The sequence below is a fragment of the Myotis lucifugus genome, unplaced genomic scaffold (assembly GCF_000147115.1).
Source record: "Myotis lucifugus unplaced genomic scaffold, Myoluc2.0 scaffold_27, whole genome shotgun sequence".
Taxonomy (NCBI): domain Eukaryota; kingdom Metazoa; phylum Chordata; class Mammalia; order Chiroptera; family Vespertilionidae; genus Myotis; species Myotis lucifugus.
In genome coordinates this window covers 3612995-3634275 of record NW_005871075.1, presented here as the reverse complement: position 1 = coordinate 3634275, position 21281 = coordinate 3612995, and the positions used below count along the sequence as shown (strand labels likewise).

The 21281-nt window shown below is 40.3% G+C and overlaps 3 protein-coding genes across 9 annotated transcripts in view; 1 reads left to right on the top strand and 2 right to left on the bottom strand.

Annotated features, from left to right (window-relative positions):
* The window catches only part of LOC111825453, a 77614-nt gene extending 77135 nt beyond the window's left edge, over positions 1–479 (bottom strand). The window contains exons 1-2 of the mRNA XM_023751912.1: positions 395–479; positions 89–282 (exon numbers count right to left, since the gene is read on the bottom strand). Coding sequence (XP_023607680.1) covers positions 89–282; positions 395–479 — 279 coding nt within the window. The remainder of the gene's footprint in view (positions 1–88; positions 283–394) is intronic.
* On the top strand, positions 14–16027 carry SQLE (squalene epoxidase). Of its 3 annotated transcripts, none has more exons than XM_006086301.3 (12): positions 16–187; positions 490–1170; positions 4072–4324; positions 6048–6228; positions 7299–7395; positions 8319–8432; positions 8519–8690; positions 10446–10541; positions 11416–11558; positions 11973–12069; positions 14176–14263; positions 14964–16027. In XM_006086301.3, the coding sequence occupies exons 2-12, from the start codon at positions 874–876 to the stop codon at positions 15154–15156; spliced, it is 1731 nt and encodes a 576-aa protein (XP_006086363.1). In that variant the 5' UTR covers positions 16–187; positions 490–873; the 3' UTR covers positions 15157–16027. The 3 variants fall into 3 exon arrangements, with proteins under 3 accessions (XP_023607702.1, XP_006086363.1, XP_006086364.1); XM_006086302.3 differs by having other exon boundaries at positions 16–231; XM_023751934.1 differs by lacking the exon at positions 14176–14263 and having other exon boundaries at positions 14–231; positions 14964–15143.
* WASHC5 (WASH complex subunit 5) overlaps positions 1510–21281 on the bottom strand; it is a 62439-nt gene continuing 42667 nt past the window's right edge. For 2 of the 5 annotated variants that reach the window (XM_014453679.2, XM_023751931.1), the window contains exons 27-28: positions 20553–20706; positions 18879–19883 (exon numbers count right to left, since the gene is read on the bottom strand). In XM_014453679.2, coding sequence (XP_014309165.1) covers positions 19568–19883; positions 20553–20706 — 470 coding nt within the window. In that variant the 3' untranslated portion in view covers positions 18879–19567. Of the gene's footprint in view, positions 2123–8687; positions 8828–16386; positions 16785–17807; positions 17896–18878; positions 19884–20552; positions 20818–21281 lie in introns of those variants that run through there. The other 3 variants (XR_002828622.1, XM_023751932.1, XM_023751933.1) reach the window with 3 other exon arrangements.

Sequence of the window (21281 nt, the reverse complement as noted above, 5' to 3'; positions counted from 1 at the left end):
TGGTCCCTCGCGTGGGTCGGGATCTCTGGCCGCGGGGCGCGCAGGGCTCGGGGACAGGCGCAGGGCGCGCGGCGGTTACTTTGGTTACCGCGCGAGGGATGCCGGAGAGGACGCCGTAGGGAGCCGCCGCCGCCGCCGCCTGGAGACCTGTATTCACTCGCGGGGACACGAGGTGGCGAACTGGAAGGTGAGGAGGCTGGATCGCGAGCCGCCGCCGAGGAGAGTCTCCAGGTAGGGCCGCGCCCCTTTTCCCGGGCGCCGCCGCCTGGAGTCCTCGTCCACCTGGTGGGGGGGGAGGAGGCAGCCCTGTAGGGCAGGTTCCCCTCGGCCGCGGGCTGCGCGGGCTCCACCCGTGGGGTCGCCCGGGAGAGAGGGGCGGGTCGAGGACTCCGACTCCGCGCTCGCCCCGCCATCGCCGGCGGAAGAGGCAAGGCCGCATTTTTCTCGGCGCCAAGGTATTTGACTTTTTCCTCCTCCATCTTCTTGTAGGGCACCTGCTGCTGTTGAGAGAGCGTTTTACAGCACGATGAGCCACCATCAGAACTGAAACCATCATCCGCAACAACCCTCAGGGAAACCCATCTCACAAAAGAAAGGAAGAAACATAAATGGATGGCCCCAGAGAGAGGAGAGTCTAAGCCCGGAGCCGTGGGAGCAGGCGGTTTTGACAGACTGCCAAGCCCCACCTTCCCCGTTCAGATACTTTCATACTCGCGTTAGGATTTTCTAAATGAGCCTGATTGGAATTGTAATCCTGTGAGGACGGTCCCTGGAGCGGGGCCGGTTCCCGGTGCTTCCTCTGGGAACACATTTTGGGGAGAATCTCGAATCATCAGCGTCCTACAAGGACAGCAGAGGATCTCAGCATCGACCATGTGGACCTTCCTCGGCCTTGCCACCTTCACGTACTTTTATAAGAAATGCGGGGATGTGGTCACTTGGGCCAACAAGGAGCTGCTGCTGTGCGTGCTGGTGTTCCTGTCGCTGGGCCTGGTGCTGTCCTACCGCTGCCGCTGCCGCTCCCGCGGCGGGGCCCTCCCGCGGCGCCAGCAGAAGGGCTCCCAGCTCGCCGTCTTCTCCGACCTCCTGGCGGCCCTGCCTTTCATCGGCTTCTTCTGGGCCAAATCCCCGCCGGGGACAGAAAATAACGAGCAGCTCGGGTCCAGGAAGGTGGGTTGAATATTCAAAGTGGTCAAAGGAATGCGTGTCTTATTTTAAAACTAGGGTTGGGGTCACTCAAATGTCCATTTTCTCTAAAAGGTGTAGATACTCAGGCATGAATTCTCATGTACTTGTTTGGTGGTTTTTTGTGTGTTTTGTTTTAAAAAGCTTTTGACTGTTCCTTGGCACTCTCAGCAAGGACTTGGAAACATTTCATGTAGTGTTGTCTGAGCCAAGACTAAATGAAATTATGTTATGAATGTTGATTTCATCATGAATATCGGTTTGATTATGAAAGGTGACATGGAAGGTTAGAATTTCATTTTGAAGGAGGACAGAATCACTTTCTGTGATGGAAAAAAGAATGTTTTATTTAAATCCCTGGGTGCGGTTGGTATCGGTACCCGGAAGAAGGACACCTGCTGCAGGTGAGTCCTCCGTGTCCAGAAGTGACAGCTGGCTGGGCAGAATGACGGTGCCCAGCATTCTGCGGCCACGGGCACAGTGCTCGCTTTCCACATCGCTGGGGCCTTGAGCAAATCGCTGCAGCGATGCCCTGATGAGGTGAGTAAGTGAGCAATGTTCACAGTGCAGTCATGTTTCCAAACCAAAGACAGCTTCAAATCCACTCGAAGTTATGATCCTTGGGAAAGCAGTGGAGGAGGACAGTGGAGATGAGGCTGTTAAGCCAGAACTCTAGGCCTATTGGTCAATTGGTGTTGGACCTCTTCCCAAGAGCACTGGAGGATTTGAAGCATGGGAGTAACAGTATTTGATTTACTTTTTAAAAAGAGCATTCCAATTGCTGTGTGAAGACGATTGTAGGAGACAGGATTGGAAGCCAGGATTTCAGGGCAGAGACCAGCGGTAGACCAGGTGAGGGGGGACGTAGGGTAGAGGCCCGCAGAGTCAGGGTTCCGGGGCTGCATTAGTTTTACATCCACAGTACAGGTCAGCAAGCCTGCAGGAGACAGGGACTTGGTTTAGAAGTTCTGTTGTGCTACCTGTGGCTGTGAGACCTTTGGCAAATGGCTTAGTCTCTGTAAGACTGTTGTCTCTTCTGTTAGATGGGGACGGTAGCAGCCTTACTGGTAGGAAATTAAATGATTTAATGCTTGGTCCATAACTGTCTAATAGTAGTTATTAATGTTAGTCTAAAGGTAGGATGCATCTGCTAGGAGCCTTTTGAGTAGTGGGATGGTGGGTGTAGGCTGGAGGAATGGGAGAGGAGGGAGGGGGAAACTTTGATTCTCAGATTGAAATCTTGGGTATTGTTGTCCCTCAGGGTCCTTGAAGGAATGGCGTCACATCATGCTGTGTAGACAAATCTTGGGGTAGGAGCATTGGGTTAGCTGCAGTCTGCCTTGCTCCCACTCTGTGAATGCCTCAGGCTTTCTGCTTTTTATTAAGTACTAAGTTCCCTTCAGTGCTGCTTCTCCTGACCAGGTTCTGACTTCCTTCAGTGTTCCATTCCACCAGGATTGAGTGTGTGTGTGTGTGTGTGTGTGTGTGTGTGTAACAGGGAAAACCTTGAAGAAAAACTAATTTAAAATGGCATAAGATGACAAAAGGAGCTTATCTTGCTCTCAGAACAATAATTTATATATAGTCAGTTATTCTGGCCAGTAAGAGATGCTATACTAATGGGAAGAGTCTACTCTCGGCTTCTCTTGGTAAAGGACAGGAAGTTAATTTCCCTAAGAAAAATGATAAAAAATGGAATGGACAAGGCCCCAGTCCATTATGGAAACATAATAAAAGAATATTAGGATCACAGAGAATTAAAGTTCTAAAGGATTTTTGGGGTTATTTCCTTCCTTTCTGCCTGAGGTCTCTTTTATTAAAAACACTTCAAAATGACAATTAGTCTTATTTTAATCCTTAAGGTCAGAGAACTCAAGGAAGATGGTTCCTTGCAAACCTTTACCTGAAATGAAATGTAGTCATATTTGTGAATCCATAGGCCAAAAAAAGAAAAAAATTACTTATTACAGCATTGAATTGTTCATTAAAAAAAACCCCCATACAGTCACTGTTATTATCAGTGGGCATAAATCTCTCAGAACAGGACTTTTTCATCTTCTTATGTTCAAAGTTAAAGTTTTTACTGTCAGCCCAATTAGTGATAGGTTTAATGTTTGTCCTTATTAGTAAATTGGAGGACCAACTTGATTGACATTACTGACCAGGCTCTCTTAGAGAATCAGAGTTAAAATGAAGGAGTAAATTAAATATGTTCTTACATGTCAAAGACTAAAATTGTGAACAGGTCAAGTTCCAAGGGACAAGGAGCTATTTTGTTCTTTTTGGAATTTTGTAGAGTTAAATAATTCTCAATTAGTAGGTGAGTAGGCAAAATCTGACAATTTGTTACATAGAAGTGATTTTAGATTGAGGTAGATTTTTCAGATGACAGTACAGAAGGAGAAAATAAAGGTGAATAGTGGCAATATGTAAAAGGTGCTGAATAGTTTGCAACATGAAGTCCAACTGGAAGTTGTATGTGATTTGCATTTGGCAGATTCTCAGATTATGTTTGAAGAATTGAGTAATTAATGATAGAATTTTCCCTATAATAAGCCTTTGAAGCCCCCTGTAAACATTTTTTTTATATTTTGCCTGGTGTGAATTTCTAAATATATCTGTATCACAGCATTTTCTAAATACCATATTTGGAAAAGGAATATACACTTAATTTTATTGGGATATTATTATACCTTTTTATTTCTTCAATATTTTAGTGTTGTTGGTTTTCATATATGATCAGGATTTAAGGACATAATGGTTCGTTTGGTTTGGTAATGGTTAGGGGGTAGCTTTCCCAGATGCAAAAGTCCAATGTGTCTGTATAGTAGCAATAAGATTTAAGGGTAGTAAAAAAAAATAATTTCCTTTTTTTTTTTGAAACAGTGCAAAAAAGGAACCAATATTTCAGAAACCACCTTAATAGGAGCAGCTGCCTCTACATCGATATCTTCTCAAAATGACCCGGAAGTTATCATTGTGGGATCTGGTGTCCTTGGCTCTGCTTTGGCAGCAGTGCTCTCCAGAGATGGAAGAAAGGTGACAGTAATTGAGAGAGATTTACAAGAGCCTGACAGGATAGTTGGAGAATTTCTGCAGCCAGGTGGTTATCATGTCCTTAAAGACCTTGGTCTTGAAGGTAGGTTCATATTGGTGTTGAGTTCTGTGGTATAAGGAAGCACTGTTCATTTTAGACTACCCTATCCCTGGTAAAAAGGTATTCTATGTTATTTTCATTTAAAAAAGATACTCTACTCACTTTTAGAGTAATTAAAAAGTGTATCAGAAAACTATTTTGATCTTGGCATAGATGTGTGATAAAAGTTTTTCTTTAATCAGAAATGAAATTATTTTAATGTACTTTATCTTAACATTGTATTTTAATGTATTTAAACATATAGTATGTGACGATATTAATATACTTGCTAAACTCCACTTTTTCATGTAACATAAGTATATTTTTATTACTGTTAACCATTGTTTTTCATTATAATTGTATGTCTGTGCATAGTATTTTCTTAATTGATAGTTCATAATGTACCTTACCTTTCTAAGTTACATTATTATTTAAGTTTTTTATTAGAGATAACACTGTAGTGAACCTATCCTATATAATAAAAGCCTAATATGTAAATTGTCCCCTTGACCGGGAGTTCGACCGCTCGCTATGACGTGCGCTGACCACCAGGGGGTGGCGTGGGACATGGTGGGTGTTGGCAGCATGGTGCTGGCAGAGGGTGGCAGTGGAGGCACTGCCAGCCCCGATGGGCCCTGATGAGAGTAGAACCCTGGCGGGATGGTAGAGCAGGTGAGCAGGTGGCACCAGGCCAAGGCAGATGGGAGCGGGCTGCCGCCTGGCTCCCAGGCACTGAGGGAGCCTGGCGGGGACCCAATGACTCAGGCAGAGAGGGGCATGTGGGGGCCCAGGTGCTGCCCAGGGCCCAGAGATCGGCTGGGACCTGCCCTTCCACGCCAGACGCTTGCCCTTCGATCGCCAGCCAGGCCTAGGGACTGCACCCGTGCACGAATTTTATGCACCAGGCCTCTAGTTCTTGTATATAACTTTAAAAGTTATTAAAAATTATATTTTCAGGGTGAATGTCTTAGATGAATTTTCAAGACTAAGATTACTAGTATGTCAGTGGATAACTTTATGATAATTATTGCTTTATTATTTTCTAAAATGTTATTAGTTTATCACATGACGAATAATATATAAATTTATCAATTTTCTCTAATCTTACCAGCAATTTTGATAGATTTGGTATTTTGTTTTAATTTATTTTATTTTTTTAAAATCAAGTTTTGAACCTTTTTCTGATATGTTCAATGTTTCAAGATTGTTTAATGTGAATCATCTGTATACTTTCTACCCATTGTTATTGGGTCTTAATATTTTTCCTATGGATTTTAATGTGTGAGTTTTATATATAAATATTAATCTTTTGTGATACTATAAATTTGCTAAGAGTATCATCTTACAGAAGCATTAAAATTTCTGAAATATGCCGAAACCGGTTTGGCTCAGTGGATAGAGCGTCGACCTGCGGACTGAAAGGTCCCAGGTTCGATTCCGGTCAAGGGCATGTACCTGGGTTGCGGGCACATCCCCAGTAGGAGATGTGCAGGAGGCGGCTGATCGATGTTTCTCTCTCATCGATGTTTCTAACTCTCTATCTCTCTCCCTTCCTCTCTGTAAAAAATCAATAAAATATATTTAAAAAAAAAATTTCTGAAATAGTTACAAGAATGTCTACCTTTTTGAAGACAGAGACTTTCCATGCCTTCATGTTCTCTTCATGCCTACCATAACTCTGGGCATATTAACAAAATTGATTTTTTTTAACGGAATTGTTTTTTAGATACAGTGGAAGGTATTGATGCCCAGGTTATACATGGCTACGTAATTCATGATCGGGAAAGCAAATCAGATGTTCAGATTCCTTACCCTCTGCTAGAAGACAATCAAGTGCAGAGTGGAAGAGCTTTCCATCATGGAAGATTCATCATGAGTCTCCGGAAGGCAGCTATGGCAGAGCCCAAGTAAGACTATGGCTTCAAATATATAATGTTAAAGAATTAACACATTTAAGTACAAATACTATTTTATAAATTTCCATAAGTGTTCAGATGTGGGCTAGACCATAGGTCTTACGCTAAAATAAACCATAAGTTGGAAGAGTGTTAAATCTTTTCAGTGCCTTTATTAAGAATATCATATAGAGAATTCTTTTTGGAATGACATGGAACTGTTGTGAATTTTCCTTTGAATAAATAAATTGTGGGATTGTTACGTGGTTGGAATTTAGAAGATAGTTATTGTAACTAAGAAGTCAGTGCATGTGTGCCTATTGGGAGTTAGGGTTTGTGACTATAATACTTCCTATTAAATCAGGACAGAGGCCTTCAAGGGAAAGTCCCTGTTCCATTGTTATGAAGGACCTAGTGTGACAGGACTGGCTTCTTCTCTTTTCTATTAACTTGTATTTGCTTCTAGCCTTTAAACATTGTAATTGAGGAACTTTTAAAATATGAGAACCTCTTGTCATTGACATTATAATTGAGGAACTTTTAAAATATGAGAACCTCTTGTCATTGGCATAAACTTAAGTGTTGAAGTAATTTTATCTTTAAGACTGAAAGGATTTTATATCTATGTAACTAGAATATGTTTATTGTAGAAAAGTGCCCCAAAATATAAAGAAGATTTAAAAAATTATCCATGATCCTTCTGACTAGAATTAACCACTCTGAATAATTTGCTGGATAAATTTCAATTCTGTATTCTCATCTGTGTATGAATTGGTTGAGGGTATGTTATGCATGTAGATAAATTGAGATAAAAATCTAACGTTACTTTTTAAAATATTACATTAGTAATGTAGCCAATTCTTAAAAATTAGATATTAAAAACCACACATAATTCTAAAAATCATTAATGATGTTTTTGCCTTTTTTGTCACTCCATACCTTTTTTTATGTACATGTGTGTGCACCCACATGCATGTCCAGTTTACGTGGGCAAACAAGATGAGGGATAAGGAATTTATGATTCCTTACTTAAATTGCTCCAGTGAGCTACTATAGAATGTATTTGTTTATCTATCTTTTAGTACGAAGTTTATTGAGGGCGTTGCGCTTCAGTTATTAGAAGATGATGATGCTGTGGTTGGAGTTCAGTACAGGGATAAAGAAACTGGAGACATCAAGGTGAGATATATCAGGTGTTAGCTTCTCCTAAGAGATTTTCCTCTTTCATTTTCTCCTCCTCCTTTAAAAAAGAGGGCTCAGCAAATTATTACTCAACAAATGGAGTTGAGTTCTTTCTAAGCGTAACACATTGTCTTTAGTGCACTTCAGAATGTTATATAAATAACGTTGCAAACAAACACCACTCTATTAACAGTATTAAAAACTGAATGAGAAATATACACTAGCAGAGAAGCCGAGGGGAACTGGAAGGTGAAGGAAGGATTCAACATAAAAGAAATGACTAAGCTAAAAGAAACAATTGTTTAAGTAAGAAAGGCAAAAGTAAGAGAATCTAAGGAAATAGCAGAAGAAAATAGTTTCCAGTATCTGCTCCTGTTGGCGTAGTAAAAGGCTAATCTGTGGATTCTTCTGAGCTGCTCTATAGGCTCACCCCCTCTTAGAAATTGTACTCTAATGAGGGTGATTGCCAGGTAATAATAAATTGTATGTACACCCATGCACACAAAAACTCTTCAAAGTCCTAGCCACTGATTGAAGTACTATATCAATTATGAAATTCTAGAATACAAAAAATTGGCTCGTCCTTGGAATTTGTAATGAATGGGATTTCAGTCTTCTATTGGCTATGCTTGCTTTATGGTTTTCTTCATTGTTGATCAAGTGCAGCTTAATCCCAGATGGTTTGGATGGTAGAGCTTTGGAGGAAGGTGATCCTCAGGGACTCCAGGAAGTGTCTCTAAAGATGGGGCATGCATTAACTTAAGTCCACATAACAGCTTCCTCAATAGTATTATCTTTAAATATCCTCTATAATGTTATCCGGTAACATATTTAAATCCGTTCATGCACATTTTAAAAGAATGGTCCTTTTACTGTGTATTTCTAACTGCTTAGCTGAATGTTCTTTATCTTTGTTGTAGGAACTCCATGCTCCATTGACTGTTGTTGCAGATGGACTATTTTCCAAGTTTAGGAAAAACCTGATCTCGAGTAAAGTTTCCGTTTCATCTCATTTTGTTGGCTTTCTTATGGAGGTACTTACTGTAGGGGTGTGATTGTAAAAAAATAAAAGCAACCTGAAATTCTAAAATTATTAAAATATTTCATTTTATTTTTCTAGAATGCACCACAATTTAAAGCAAATCATGCTGAACTTCTTTTACTTAATCCAAGCCCAGTTCTCATCTACCAGATTTCATCTCATGAAACTCGAGTACTTGTTGACGTTCAAGGAGAATTGCCAAGGAATTTAAGAGAATACATGGTTGAAAAAATTTACCCACAATTACCTGGTAAGAAATAGGATTTCACTTTCATTGTAATCTAAGTGTGAAAGCACATCTCACAAAAGGCTCTTCATCTTCAGTCCTCACTAACGCTGTGTTAAAGCAGGCCAGATTTAGTCACATAGGAGTCCACATTTCCAATTCTAGGCAATAAATATACAAAGTTATCATATTTACTGGTTTTCAGATTCCAGAATAAACATATGAACAAAACACTTTATTACAGTTGCAGAATACATTGCACATAATTTATCAGTTTTATCTGTTTTTAGCCAAATGGAATATTTGTGTGAATTATGAAATAGCAGCCCCATCTGCAAGAGACTTTACAGCAATAACTATACAAATGTATGATGACTATGAATGATGGAACTGCCTGGAGTTGTCTGTAAAACCATCAACTGTGACCCTGGATAAATTAACCCAATTTGTAGAGACAAAAAAGGCGGGATTCCTGGAGATGCACATTTATATGTATTACCTAATAGGGAGTCAAAATATACATATTTAAGGTTATTGGCTCAATAAAATATACTTGTTTATCATGAAAAATTATTAATATTAAGCAAATGAAAGCCAATATATTTTCACTAAAATACGTAAATTAGAGAGATGGGTATTAGTATATGTGAGCTAAGTTTCTTTCATAGTGTGTATCCTCTGATAAATCCCTAATGGAGTTATGAAATTATTATTGAAGTCATGAAAGTAGATATCAAAAGAATAAAAGTAGAAATGGTCTAAATCTACTGCATATACAAAGAAAGATGAGAGAATAGAATTGGACAGAAAACTAATTTTTTATTTCATACCATTCAATACTGTTCTTTTTAATATTCATTTTAGATTGTTTTTATAATCCTTTTAAGTGATATTTACGAACAAATGTATAAAAGATACACCAATAATAGGCTTGTTTATGTCTGGGCTATGGAGCTAAGTGATTTTGTTTAATTTTAGATTTTGTCTATTTTTAATTTTTCCAAATAGTCTTGTGTACTATATTATGTATTATAAAATATAAATTGTTATCAAAAACTGAAAACAAAACAAAACAAAAACAGGCCAGAGATAAGATTGGCAGGTGAAAAATGCATCCAGCCAATAAGATACACTGGAGCTGAACTATTTATTTAAACTAGCACATAAGAAAATCTCCACGTTAAAAAAAATAGTTTTGATATACTTTTCATATCAATAAAGCATAGTTTTCAGAATAATTATCATTATTGACAAAATTTTAATATTTTTTAAAAGTAGTCTGGCTAGCAATCTAAGGTCTGTAAATTCTTGAAATATCTTTATACTTAATTACTTAAATCCTGTTTCTAGTATACATAGCCTTCTGCTGTTTGTGAAATGTTAGTATATTTCATCTGATATTACCAGAATATGGTGGTGACAATAAATTGTTAATTATGACAGCTGTCAGTTAACATCTGGAGCAGAGGCAGGTGGTTTTCTCCCGATCTCATGTCATCTGAATTTGCTTCACTGTTCATCTAGTTTTTTATTTATTTAGCTGTATTTCTTTTTACATTAATTTTCTCTTAAGATTCCTTAGTCATTCCTTAGCATGAATAAGTGCTTAATAAACAGTTTTATTAATAAAATAATTAGCTTTTTATTTATCACAAGGAATATATGTAACAACCATAACAGATATATAGTAGTTATTTCTTTATATTTGATAAGAAAATGTGGTAATTGGTAATTTAAATGTTATAAACCATTTATTTGGTGGGGTGGGGTTTATTGCAGATCACTTGAAAGAACCATTCTTAGAAGCCACACAGAATTCTCGTTTGAGGTCTATGCCAGCAAGCTTCCTTCCTCCTTCACCAGTAAACAAACGAGGTATTATTTTATTGGATTTATTTATAAATGGTATTCCAAATATTCACATTCAGTATTCCAAGTGACAAATACATGGTTAAATTTATGCTGCTGGGAATAACATGTGGGACAGAGAATTGGTTCCCATGAATTAACACATTACTAATACCAAAATTAGTTTATGATAGCTGTAGTTATTATTTAATAAAACAATTATCCATAATTCTGACAATGGACTGGGAATCTCAGAGTGGGGCAGCAGTCAGGAGGTGCACCTAGAGGCAAATTGTGGAGCTTCCTAATTTTCAGATTCAATCAAGGTTTATTCTCCTGAATTAACTTCTGATGGTTTTGAGAATATCTCCCCTGATGCCTTTCAGCTTGAACTATGATGTGGCTTGATATAATCTTCCTAGGCCTACCCTCTTTCCTTAGAATTGTACAGACATTTCTCTGTCGTGTGCTGGCAGTGAATATTGCTGTGAAATGTCCATGACCTCTTGGTTTTACCCCCCTTGTTAGAAGACTTGTTTCTTATGCCTGGATACCTGTAGATCCTTTTGATTTTTTTTTTTCATGAAAGAGGCCTTATAAATGTCTTGACATTGTTTAATATTAGATTCGCATGTGGATTTCATGAGGGCAGAGATCATAGTCTTTTTCTCACTGTATTCCCAGCATCTGGCACATATTAGATATCCAGTAGCTATTGACTGAATCAACTCTTGAATTTTTGCCTCAACAAAATTTAGTCATGATCTGTACCCTTGTTATTTACACATTACTATTTACTAACTCCCATCAATAACATTTGTAAATTAACATACTTATTTTTTTTTTTTGGTCTCAAGTGATGCTGCAGGATGATGTCATACTTTAAATTACCTCTTTCTAGGTGTTCTTCTTTTGGGAGATGCATATAATATAAGGCATCCTCTCACTGGAGGAGGAATGAGTGTTGTTTTTAAAGATATAAAACTGTGGAGGAAATTGCTAAAGGGTATCCCTGATCTTTATGATGATGCAGCTATTTTCCAGGTAAGAGATTAAATTATTCTGACAAAAAATGTCTCAAAATAGATTTCTTTGTGGGGCCTAAAAGGAATGGGGCCTTGATGGGGAGATCTGATGCTTAATGGTTCTTATGCAATCCTATGCAGGCTTATAGAACCTGACCGGCAACCTGTGAATCTTAGAGAATCTCAATTTCTGTATTTGAATATTAGGTAACACTTGATTGCATGTGCCACTTTGCTCATACCGATTGTAAACTTAGCTGCAGTGATACTCTTTGCTTCATAACTCATTGCTCTGAAGACGTTTTGGTAACTGGCAGGGCATAATTCTACGTGGACCTCAGGATAAATATCTATTTGAGGGGATTATAAACATCAGTTGGTGCTTTTTTTTTCCCTTCCTTACCATATAATAAGTGATCTTTTCCTTTTTTAGGCCAAAAAATCATTCTATTGGTCAAGAAAAATGTCTCATTCCTTTGTTGTGAATATCCTTGCTCAGGCACTTTATGAATTATTTTCTGCAAAAGATGGTAAGTGCAGATTTTAAAAAAATAAATATTATTGTAGATTTTTAGTAGAGGAACAGAATTGAACTATAAAAATTTAGCAATTATGCCAGAAACAAATGTTTCCTGAGTTTGCTGACACTCAGGTTGGTAATCATTTTTAACTCCATCCTTGAGCATCATCGTGAATCTGTTAGACATGGCTGCCATCTTCCCCTTAGACAACCCTAAAAGCAATACACTGATAATGTATTGCTACTTTTAATTCCCTTGGTCCAAACCAGATGCATAAGATTGTAATGGAGAATCTTGATGGTCATGAATTAAAAGGCAATATAGTTGTTCATTTTTCTTCCCAAACACTAGTTTCCATTTTTCCCCCAAATAGAATTTTATGAAATGAATGTGAGCTCCAGGTAACATTGTTTTTGTCATCAAATGCACAAGTAGCCCGGCCAGTGTGACTCAGTGATTGTGTGTCAACCTATGAACCAGGAGATCTCGGTTCTATTCCTGGTTGGAGCACATGCCTGGGTTGTAGGTTTGATCTCCAGTAGGGGCTGGTCAGGAGTCAGCCAATTAGTGATTCTCATCATTGAAGTTTCTCTCTCTCTCCCCCCCTCTCCTTTCCTCTCTGAAATCAATATATATATTTTAAAAATGCACAAAGTAGCAGAACGCATCCACCTTTTGCTTATTTGAAATCTTCCCCTGCTTTTGTTTTCATATTCCTATAGAGAGGTGGTGGTCAATCTATATAGTAAGGAAAACATGACTTAGCAGAAGCAGTGTTAGAAATGGAGGGAAGGCAAGAGTGCCACCTCCTAACCCAGCAGTGTACAAATCAGTTAACGAAACTAGACCTTCAGGTTTTCAAGAGTAAATATAACTCCGATCCCATTCCTTCAGATCCCAACACCATTTCTATAACCTGGCCAAGGCCTTTAGTGATCTGTGGTTTGGTGATCTGATTACAAAGGATAATACACTACAAATGCCTTCTGTAACCTCTATAACCATGATTCTTGTTAAAAGAAAAAAACCCCAAAAAACTCAGTGATGGTGATTTGCCAAACAAGTCTCTCTCGCTAACTGGTAAGGAAGTTAAATGTCTGGTTGGGCAAGTAAAAAGAACTCAGTTTTGAGTTTTTCTAAGTTCTTTAAAGCTTTTCTAAGCTGTTTTGTTTCTTACATTATGAATTTGAATCTGTGATAAAAAAGTTATGAAAGATTGGAGAAGAAAAGAACTTTATTGAAGTACAAGCTTGTTTTTTGTTAATCCTCACCTGAGGATCTTTTTCCGTTGATTTTTTTTTTTTTAGGGGGAGTGGAAGAGAGAGGGAAAGACAGAGAGAAACATCAATGTGAGAGAAGCACATTAATTGGTTGCCTCCTGCACAAGCCCTGACGAGGGCCTGGGCCGGGGAGGAGCCTGCAACTGAGATATGTGCCCTTGAAGGAATCGAACCCGGGACCCTTTGGTCCGCAGGCCAACACTCTATCCATTGCCAAACCGGCTAGGGCATATTGGAGTACAAGTTTACCTATTGTATCCTATTTTATTGGTTAAGAAAAAAATCTAGGCAGACCTGAAAAGAACATTAATTCTAAACTATCAAAATAGGTTATGGATTGATTATACTATGTTGTGAGTATTTAATGAGTTACTTTGAAAAGTGTAAAAAGCTATACAAATAGGAGACATTTTTTATTATTCACAGCTGTTTTTTTAACTTGATAATTTACCGCTTAAAGGTATGGGTTGGGCATCTCAGACAAGGTATTTGGTTTCCAGAATTGTGATTTTATAACAAAGAGTTTACAGAGTATTTTGCATCATTGAATGAATTTATAACATAATCAAGGAAATAGTTTAAACAACTCTAACTTCTGGGACCTACATTTTTGGTATAGTCATTATTTATTAACAGAAAAGTTTATTCATACCACTATCCATAATGTTGATTGTGGAATGTAAAAGAAATCTTAGATTGTTGAAATTTCAGGACTAGATTTAAAAAAAAATTATAGGTTTGATATTTGTTACACTTTTATTCTGATATGTCATTAGCACCCTAACATAAATGTATAAATAATTTGATTGAGAGTAATTTTTAAATTTTATTTTAGATTCCCTACATCAGCTAAGAAAAGCCTGTTTTTTATATTTCAAACTTGGTGGAGAGTGTGTTGCTGGTCCTGTTGGGCTGCTTTCTGTGTAAGTTGTTTTGACACAAAGGGAACATAGTCCAGATGTCCTTAGGATTGTTAAGAATTACTGCAAAATTTTCTCCTTATATATTTTGTCATTTTATTATCCATTAGTATGCAAATCAGGATTCCCAGAGAAATGAGAAAAGAACATTTATGCCTGTGCTTTATTTGGGGAAACAGCATTGATTAGAAGTTGTCGGTAGACGAGGCTAAAACCCTTGATTAAAATAGAAGCTTGTTTTTTGCCTGTGGGCTAATCCACATCTGATCTATGGGAGCCATGGATGACTGAAAAATTTGTATTTAAAAATTAATTCCATTCAAGTGCAGGGACTCAAGAAACTCAGTGATAATTTTCACAGTGCAGATGTTGTCTTTTCTCTTCTATAATCTGAATGTCAGACTCCCATAGGCCAGACTCAAGATTACCGAAAGAAAACAACTCAAAACATAGGACTCGTGTAAACTAGACTAAGAGTAGTTACTAAATTCTCTGACAGGTATAGTCCAAGTAGTTTCTTATAAAAATATGTTTTAAAAGTTCATCCCTGCATCAAACTTAGCAGGCAGACACAAGCTTATAAAGTCCTCTAAAATGTAGAATGTTTAGCTTTATAGATCATACACACAATTGAAACTCTTTTCTAGTAAATTTGATTTCTGTGTCTTACCAATATTTATGTTTTGTTTTTCTTCTATTACAGGCTCTCTCCTAATCCTCTAAGTTTAATTGGACACTTCTTTGCTGTTGCCATCTATGCCACATATTTTTGCTTTAAATCAGAACCTTGGATTACGAAACCCCGAGCCATTTTCAGTAGTGGTGCTGTATTTTACAAAGCATGTTCTGTGATATTCCCTCTGATTTACTCAGAAATGAAGTACTTGGTTCTTTAAAGAGAGGGACCACTTGTGAATGAGTATTTGGAACTCACCAAGTCCTAAGTGACTTTCAGAAGAGGATTTATGCAGTATGGTACTATACCACTTCTTGGAAACTCTTGGACCAAGACTGGAATTAATTTGTTTTTGAAGTTATTTGTATATAAACATGTAAATATATACTTTAATTTTCAATTTAAAATGAAGGGTCAAATAAGATAGTTCAAAAGAAATGATTGTTACCATGAATTAGTGCTAATACTGAGAACAATTTTTCTTTTGAATTCAGTATTTGGAATGAGTTACTGTGGGACATACAAATAAAATGAAGAATGAACCCTCAGGTCGTTTTGTTTCTTGTTGTGGACTTCTTTACGTAGCTTCAGGATGATGGAAAAGAAGACCACAGTGGGATGCAAAATGCAGAGGGAAACCTGTTCTGACGCTGATGCTGGGGGAAGTTGCCTTAAATCTCTGGACCTGATTTTCCTCATCTATCCAGGGAGAGAGTGTGATAAGGTTCTTTTCTGAGTTCTTGGAAAATATCACATTTATACATTCATACAGGAAAGCAGCAAGGGCTTTATAAGGTCCACTGTAGAGCATTAATAAGCCAGGCTAGGATTGTTTCAAGAAACAGTGAATGAATAAAAAGCACTTGTAATGTCTGGTATAATGCCTTAAAACCAATATGTTTTTCCAAGTTTATGGTGTATTTGAAAAGATTATAGACGTGAGTTAATCATAATATCAGTAATGCTCCCCCTGAAATCAGAGCAGTAAAATATAACCTGGACTATTAAGTAATGACTTTAGATTCTAATGATTAGGGCTAAAATCACATGTAAGCTTTTAATAATAAAACTTTATCTTTTTTAACTTTTAAGTTCTTTCGGTTGAAAAACTTTTTCTCTGGCCAGCTTACTAGTGGACTCATTTGCATCCATCACTTTGCCTTGATTCATTCCCTTGGTTCCCAAAGTTCTATTTTCTGTTTAAAAACTCACTTTCTCAGAAGAGATGCTGGAACCCCTGAGGGTGTCTGAGATTAGAAGAGGGACTGTGAGCCACAGACACTAAGAAACTTCCTTAGTCTGTAGTCCACAGATTGTGTGGTCACTGCATTTGCTGCTAGTTTGACTATCACTAGGAGCCACCAGCCTGTCCTGGGTGTGTCCATAGGACCTTCCAGACAAGGTGTTTGCACAGTGAATACATAGTTTTCGAATAAACCGGAGCACTGGGTACTGGCAATACTATTTTACTGAAAATCTGGAGCTGCACAAATAGTTCTTTAGAACATAAAACTAAATGGATTTATACGTACATTCAGCATTTTTAAAGAGGCAGTACAAAAGTGTGTTTTGCTCCTACATGATATAAATTGCATATAATACCATGATTTAAACAATAGTCTATTATCTATTCCATGAGATACATCTTACTCAGAATGTCTGATGTTTCCCACGATAAAGGGAAAACATGCAGTTTATATGAGCAGTTGAGTTTCATCCTCTTAATTCATTTTAGTGGTGGTGGGAAGATTTAGGGATAATCCTTTCATCAAAGTAGAAGAAGAAATCAAGTTACAGTACTGTTCTGAACTCATCAAAAATGAAATTAGGCACGTGTGCTTCAGCAACCTGAAATAATAAAACGAGTTAAATTATTCATAGTGTTATTCAGAACACATGCAACATTTCCCAAATGAAAACTGAAGAAATGAGGATATCCTTCTAGCAGGGGAATCCCAGGGAGCACTGGCCTCAAGGGGTGGGCCACGCCTTGAGACCACGCTTCTGTTCCTGGTGTTCTCCATCCTGGTGCCTATTTTCTTGGCACTGCTGACATCTCAGGGGATGCTGCCCAGCTCCCCCTGCCTGCAAACCTGAACTCTTAAAGGCACTGTGATCTGCTAGGAAGTACCAAGAGGTAATATCTCCAGGAAGATCAGGAAGTCTGGCCAGTGACCAAGCCAGAGGGAGATGAGAAGAAGGCCCACATAGGCACCCATTCCTGAGCTGTTCTGAGGGGTAGGATGGGGTGGGGTGTAGAGCTAGGCAATCTCCAGGTGCTAGAAATTGGTATTTTTTTAAAAGCAGTGCTTAATTTTTTTTTATTATAAAGGTATCAACTGCTTATTAGAGGAAATTTAATAAATGCAGGAGTATAAGAAAGAATCTGATCTCAATCCCTTAGAACTAAACTGATTACACATACACACATACACACACACACACACACACACACACACACACACACACACTTAGGAAAACAATTCTTAAAAGGTAAAAAGGGGTGTGTCATTTTTGGAACAGTGGTCATATGTAACTTTAGCTGTAACATGAACTTAACCCCGTTACTTGGAGAGAACACACCACACCTGGTTGTTTCTCTACCCTGCCACTGAAGGAATTCTCTCCTGGACTGCACATCTCACCTCCTCAACTGGGGAAGCTGCTGCCAGGGGTACGGTAGACATTCTGTCTCCTTGCGAAGCTCTTAGCATGGTGGAGAAGGAAGGACATCTCAGAGCCGTGTGCAGAGCAGTGGCGAGGGGACAGGCATCCCCTGAGAATGAGCTACTGAACTTCATTTCTAAGTCGGGGCCACGCAATCCCACCTTTTTACAAAAGGCATAATGCAGTTCTTTATTTATCACTTACCCTCCTGGGGAGTTTTGTGTACCGAACATAATCCTCCAGGAACAGAAGAGCACCTACAACATCTGCAGGCATTTCAGGGACCTTCTGGCTGCAAGAGAACACTGGATCGATTAACTGCGTTGCACATGGGAGACCCCAGTCAGGATACTGAAATACGAACTCAACGACAGATTACTAAATGCAGTCAAAGAAACACCTACAAGAACACCTTGATTCATACCAAGTCATTATCCTGCTCGCCTAGTTTCATAGTATAGCGCAGAGGATAAACTGTGGTTCACGTGGACCTGGCCGTCTGTCTGGACTCACCCCTCGGTATCCCTCAGCACTTCATGGTTCAAAGACTGGCAGGCCCCCGAACAGGCCCCATTTCCCCATGCCCTCCAGCCTCTGCAGCTACTTTCGCTCTGCATGCTTATTTGAAAGTAAACTTCTACCCAGCTTGGGTACTTCCTCCTCGGCGCAGTCCGCCCTGGCTCCTGTGGGCGGATGGCCTTTTCCTTGTGCTCTCAGTGTGCCTGGAATCTTCCCCAGGCCTCTTATATTTTCGGTTGTTCATGTCTTCATCGTTCTGTCTCCAGTACCTGGGACTGTGCCTGGACCAGTACTGTATATTTGAAGGTGGCAAGTAAATACGGCGTCTTGTAATTTTCCATATGGATCCTACTCGTGTATTTATTCACACAGTTAGAGTGCCAGCCACTCTAGAGCTGGGAATGCAGCAGCATGCATGATGGTCGTCTTGTGCAGCTTACATTACTTTTCTCAAGATGAGTTTTTGGGTATGAGAACTATTTCCAATTTATGTACAGATTGGCATTTTCTAAATAAAGAATGCTATGGAAATGGATTACTGATGTATTTCTCTAATGATTTTTTGCTTTGAAAAGAACGTTTAAGATGATTGCAACTGGAAAAGTTCCCACTGCTCTCAATCTTTCAGGTGTGGCCAGGGCTACATTTATATTTGCTCTGCTTGGAACCAGGGAAGGAAGGCGTCTCCAGACATCTCGAGTCCCTACGTCACTTCACTGAGCCGAATCAGAAATCCTGAGCTGCAGCTTGACCCCTGTAAGCTGGTGACCTCTCTCGGGTTGCCAGGAACAAGCCAGACTAGAGGCACACTTACTCCTTTGTAGTCATTATTGAAGAAGAAACAGGAGGTGGACCCGCCAACTCCTGCCAGACGGTGCACTACGACTGGGGGTGGCCGGGTGTGGAGGTGACTGGAAACCACCGCCCTGGTGCCACCTGAACGAGTCCTTGGCCTCCTCTCCTCTCCCCATGGCCCTGGGCGAGATTCATCAGATTTTGGGGGCCTGCTACTTTCCTTTGCAATTGCCCTTATTTTGTGATTGTGACAATTTCTTTATTGAGATTTCCCCATCCTTCCAAGTGCTCTTCTGTATTTCAATTGTTAAAAAATAAATTTGCTCTTTGAAAAAGGCTGACCACATGTCCTAGAAAAATATCCAGTGTTATTCTAACTGTGACATAAGACCGGGGAGGGCTGGCCTGGTTGAGGCCCACGGAGAAAAGATGGCAGGATTTAAAATGAATATAAAATCACTACGAGCCACTGGTATACAGTGGATGTCAAGGACCCAGTACTGCGATTCTAGGTGCACTGAGGGGGACCCGGAAGGAAGGGGTGTGTAACCCCTCCACCCCAAGGGGAGGCTGTATTTGGAATCTGGGAAAACACACTGAGATGGCCAAACTAGTAACAAACGAGAACCCCCGCAGAGGTCACCAGTACGTCAGGAACAGGTGGAGGCGCTACCCCAAAGAGAGAGAAGCCCTAAGGCGGCGGGGACAGTAACAACCTGTGGTGATGCTGCCAAGGAAGGAGACGGCTTTATTCTAATAAAAGGGTCGGAGAAGGCCCAGTGAATGACGTTTCCAAGATGGGAGGGCATTTTCCGCTTATCGTGTGCAATCAGGAACCTTTCAATGATGAGAACGACTCTACCAGTGTCTGGTGTTGCCTTGAGAGGTAACGAATGCCTCATGGAAGGGCGTGTCCCTGTGGAGACGGGATGACTACCTGCCCGGACACCTGAGAGCTGATCGTGCCTGTGGAAGGAGGCAAATAAAATGGCCTCTGAAATGACGTCCGATCAGCAGAGGGCTGGGAAGACCATCCTCGTTGTCTTTAAGTCACACCGACACACGTGGCCAGGTGGTAATCTCCCAGGTTTTGAATGTGCCGTGACAGAATTTCAGTTAGCCGGGCTGAGCCATTAGGGTACCAGAGAAGGAGGCTCAGGACCCAGCATCTCACGCAAATAACTTTTTGGGGAGGGGGAAGAATGAAAGGTTTACAAGCTTTGTATTCAATAGGAACTGGGGTGTGATTTCGGTCTCATTACACACCGGGGCTCGAGCTGTGTCCAGCGTCTGACAGACATGCTCCCTGCCTCCCACCAAGGGTGTGGAGCTGTCCCTGGCTGTGGCCCAGCCAGGGCACGAAGGCTCCTGAGGTCTGAGAGAGGCATCCCCGCACTAATCATGGTCGTGACTCATTCATGCAACATCCCTGTGAATGTACCTGGAGCACCCTGGGCAGGGCAACTAAGGAGGGGCCCACCTTAATTTCCTTGAAACAAGGAGATGTGCCCTGACTTGCTTTACTGAGCAGGCTGAGCAGCCCATCCCCATTTGCCCGGCGAGGCACTAAGAGGAACCTGGTGTACCAGGGAACGCCCCTCCCGTACGGGTCCCATGCACTCCTGGCCTACGTACCTGGTACACTGCTCCACTGTGGAGCGGATGAACTGGCCGATCAGCGCCAGGAACTGCTCCGTGTACCGTGAATGAAACTGCTTCAGCAGGGTGAGCAGTCCCAGGACGAGCGGCGGCCAGTCCACGGGGTCGGCAGGTTTGCGGCAGACCATTCCTGCAAGGAACCGCAGACCACCAGTTACACCACCAGGTCGAAGGCTGGCCTCTGGCGACGTCCAGTCAGTAGGGACGCTCCTGTTTGGGCCACATCCTCACTGGCACGGGACTATTTGGAAGGAATAATAACCGTGGACTACATTTTGAGTTAGACCCGGGATTGGTGGGGGCTGCTTGTGGTCTGAAGGATTCAACATGATACAATAATTACTCAGTTTTACAATTACCATCACTCTGTCTTTTGGATTATATAATTACAGCATGCGATTGTAGAAAAATTTAAAGATATAAAAAATATAAATGAGCCTGGCTGGTGTGGCTCAGTGGTTGACCATCGACCTATGAACCAGGAGGTCACAGTTCAACTCCCAGTCAGGGCACATGCCTGGGTTGTAGGCTCGATCCCCAGTAGGGGGTGGGCAGGAGGCAGAACCATAATCGGTTGCCTAAACTTTACAGAAAGGAAAGAAGCCAAGGCCCCACACCTTTTACAAGTTGAATAATTAACCACTGGAAATAAAGGTGGACTATGGTAGGTTGATAGGAAATTCACTGTCCCCATTTCATGGAGGG

Bases quoted from the DNA above. Each gene is read 5' to 3' on its own strand.
- SQLE (XM_006086301.3), top strand. From the start codon at position 874: ATGTGGACCTTCCTCGGCCTTGCCACCTTCACGTACTTTTATAAGAAA. The intron at 10,542-11,415 runs GTATTATTTTAT...ACCTCTTTCTAG, and splicing joins TTCACCAGTAAACAAACGAG to GTGTTCTTCTTTTGGGAGAT. The intron at 14,264-14,963 runs GTAAGTTGTTTT...CTTCTATTACAG, and splicing joins CCTGTTGGGCTGCTTTCTGT to GCTCTCTCCTAATCCTCTAA.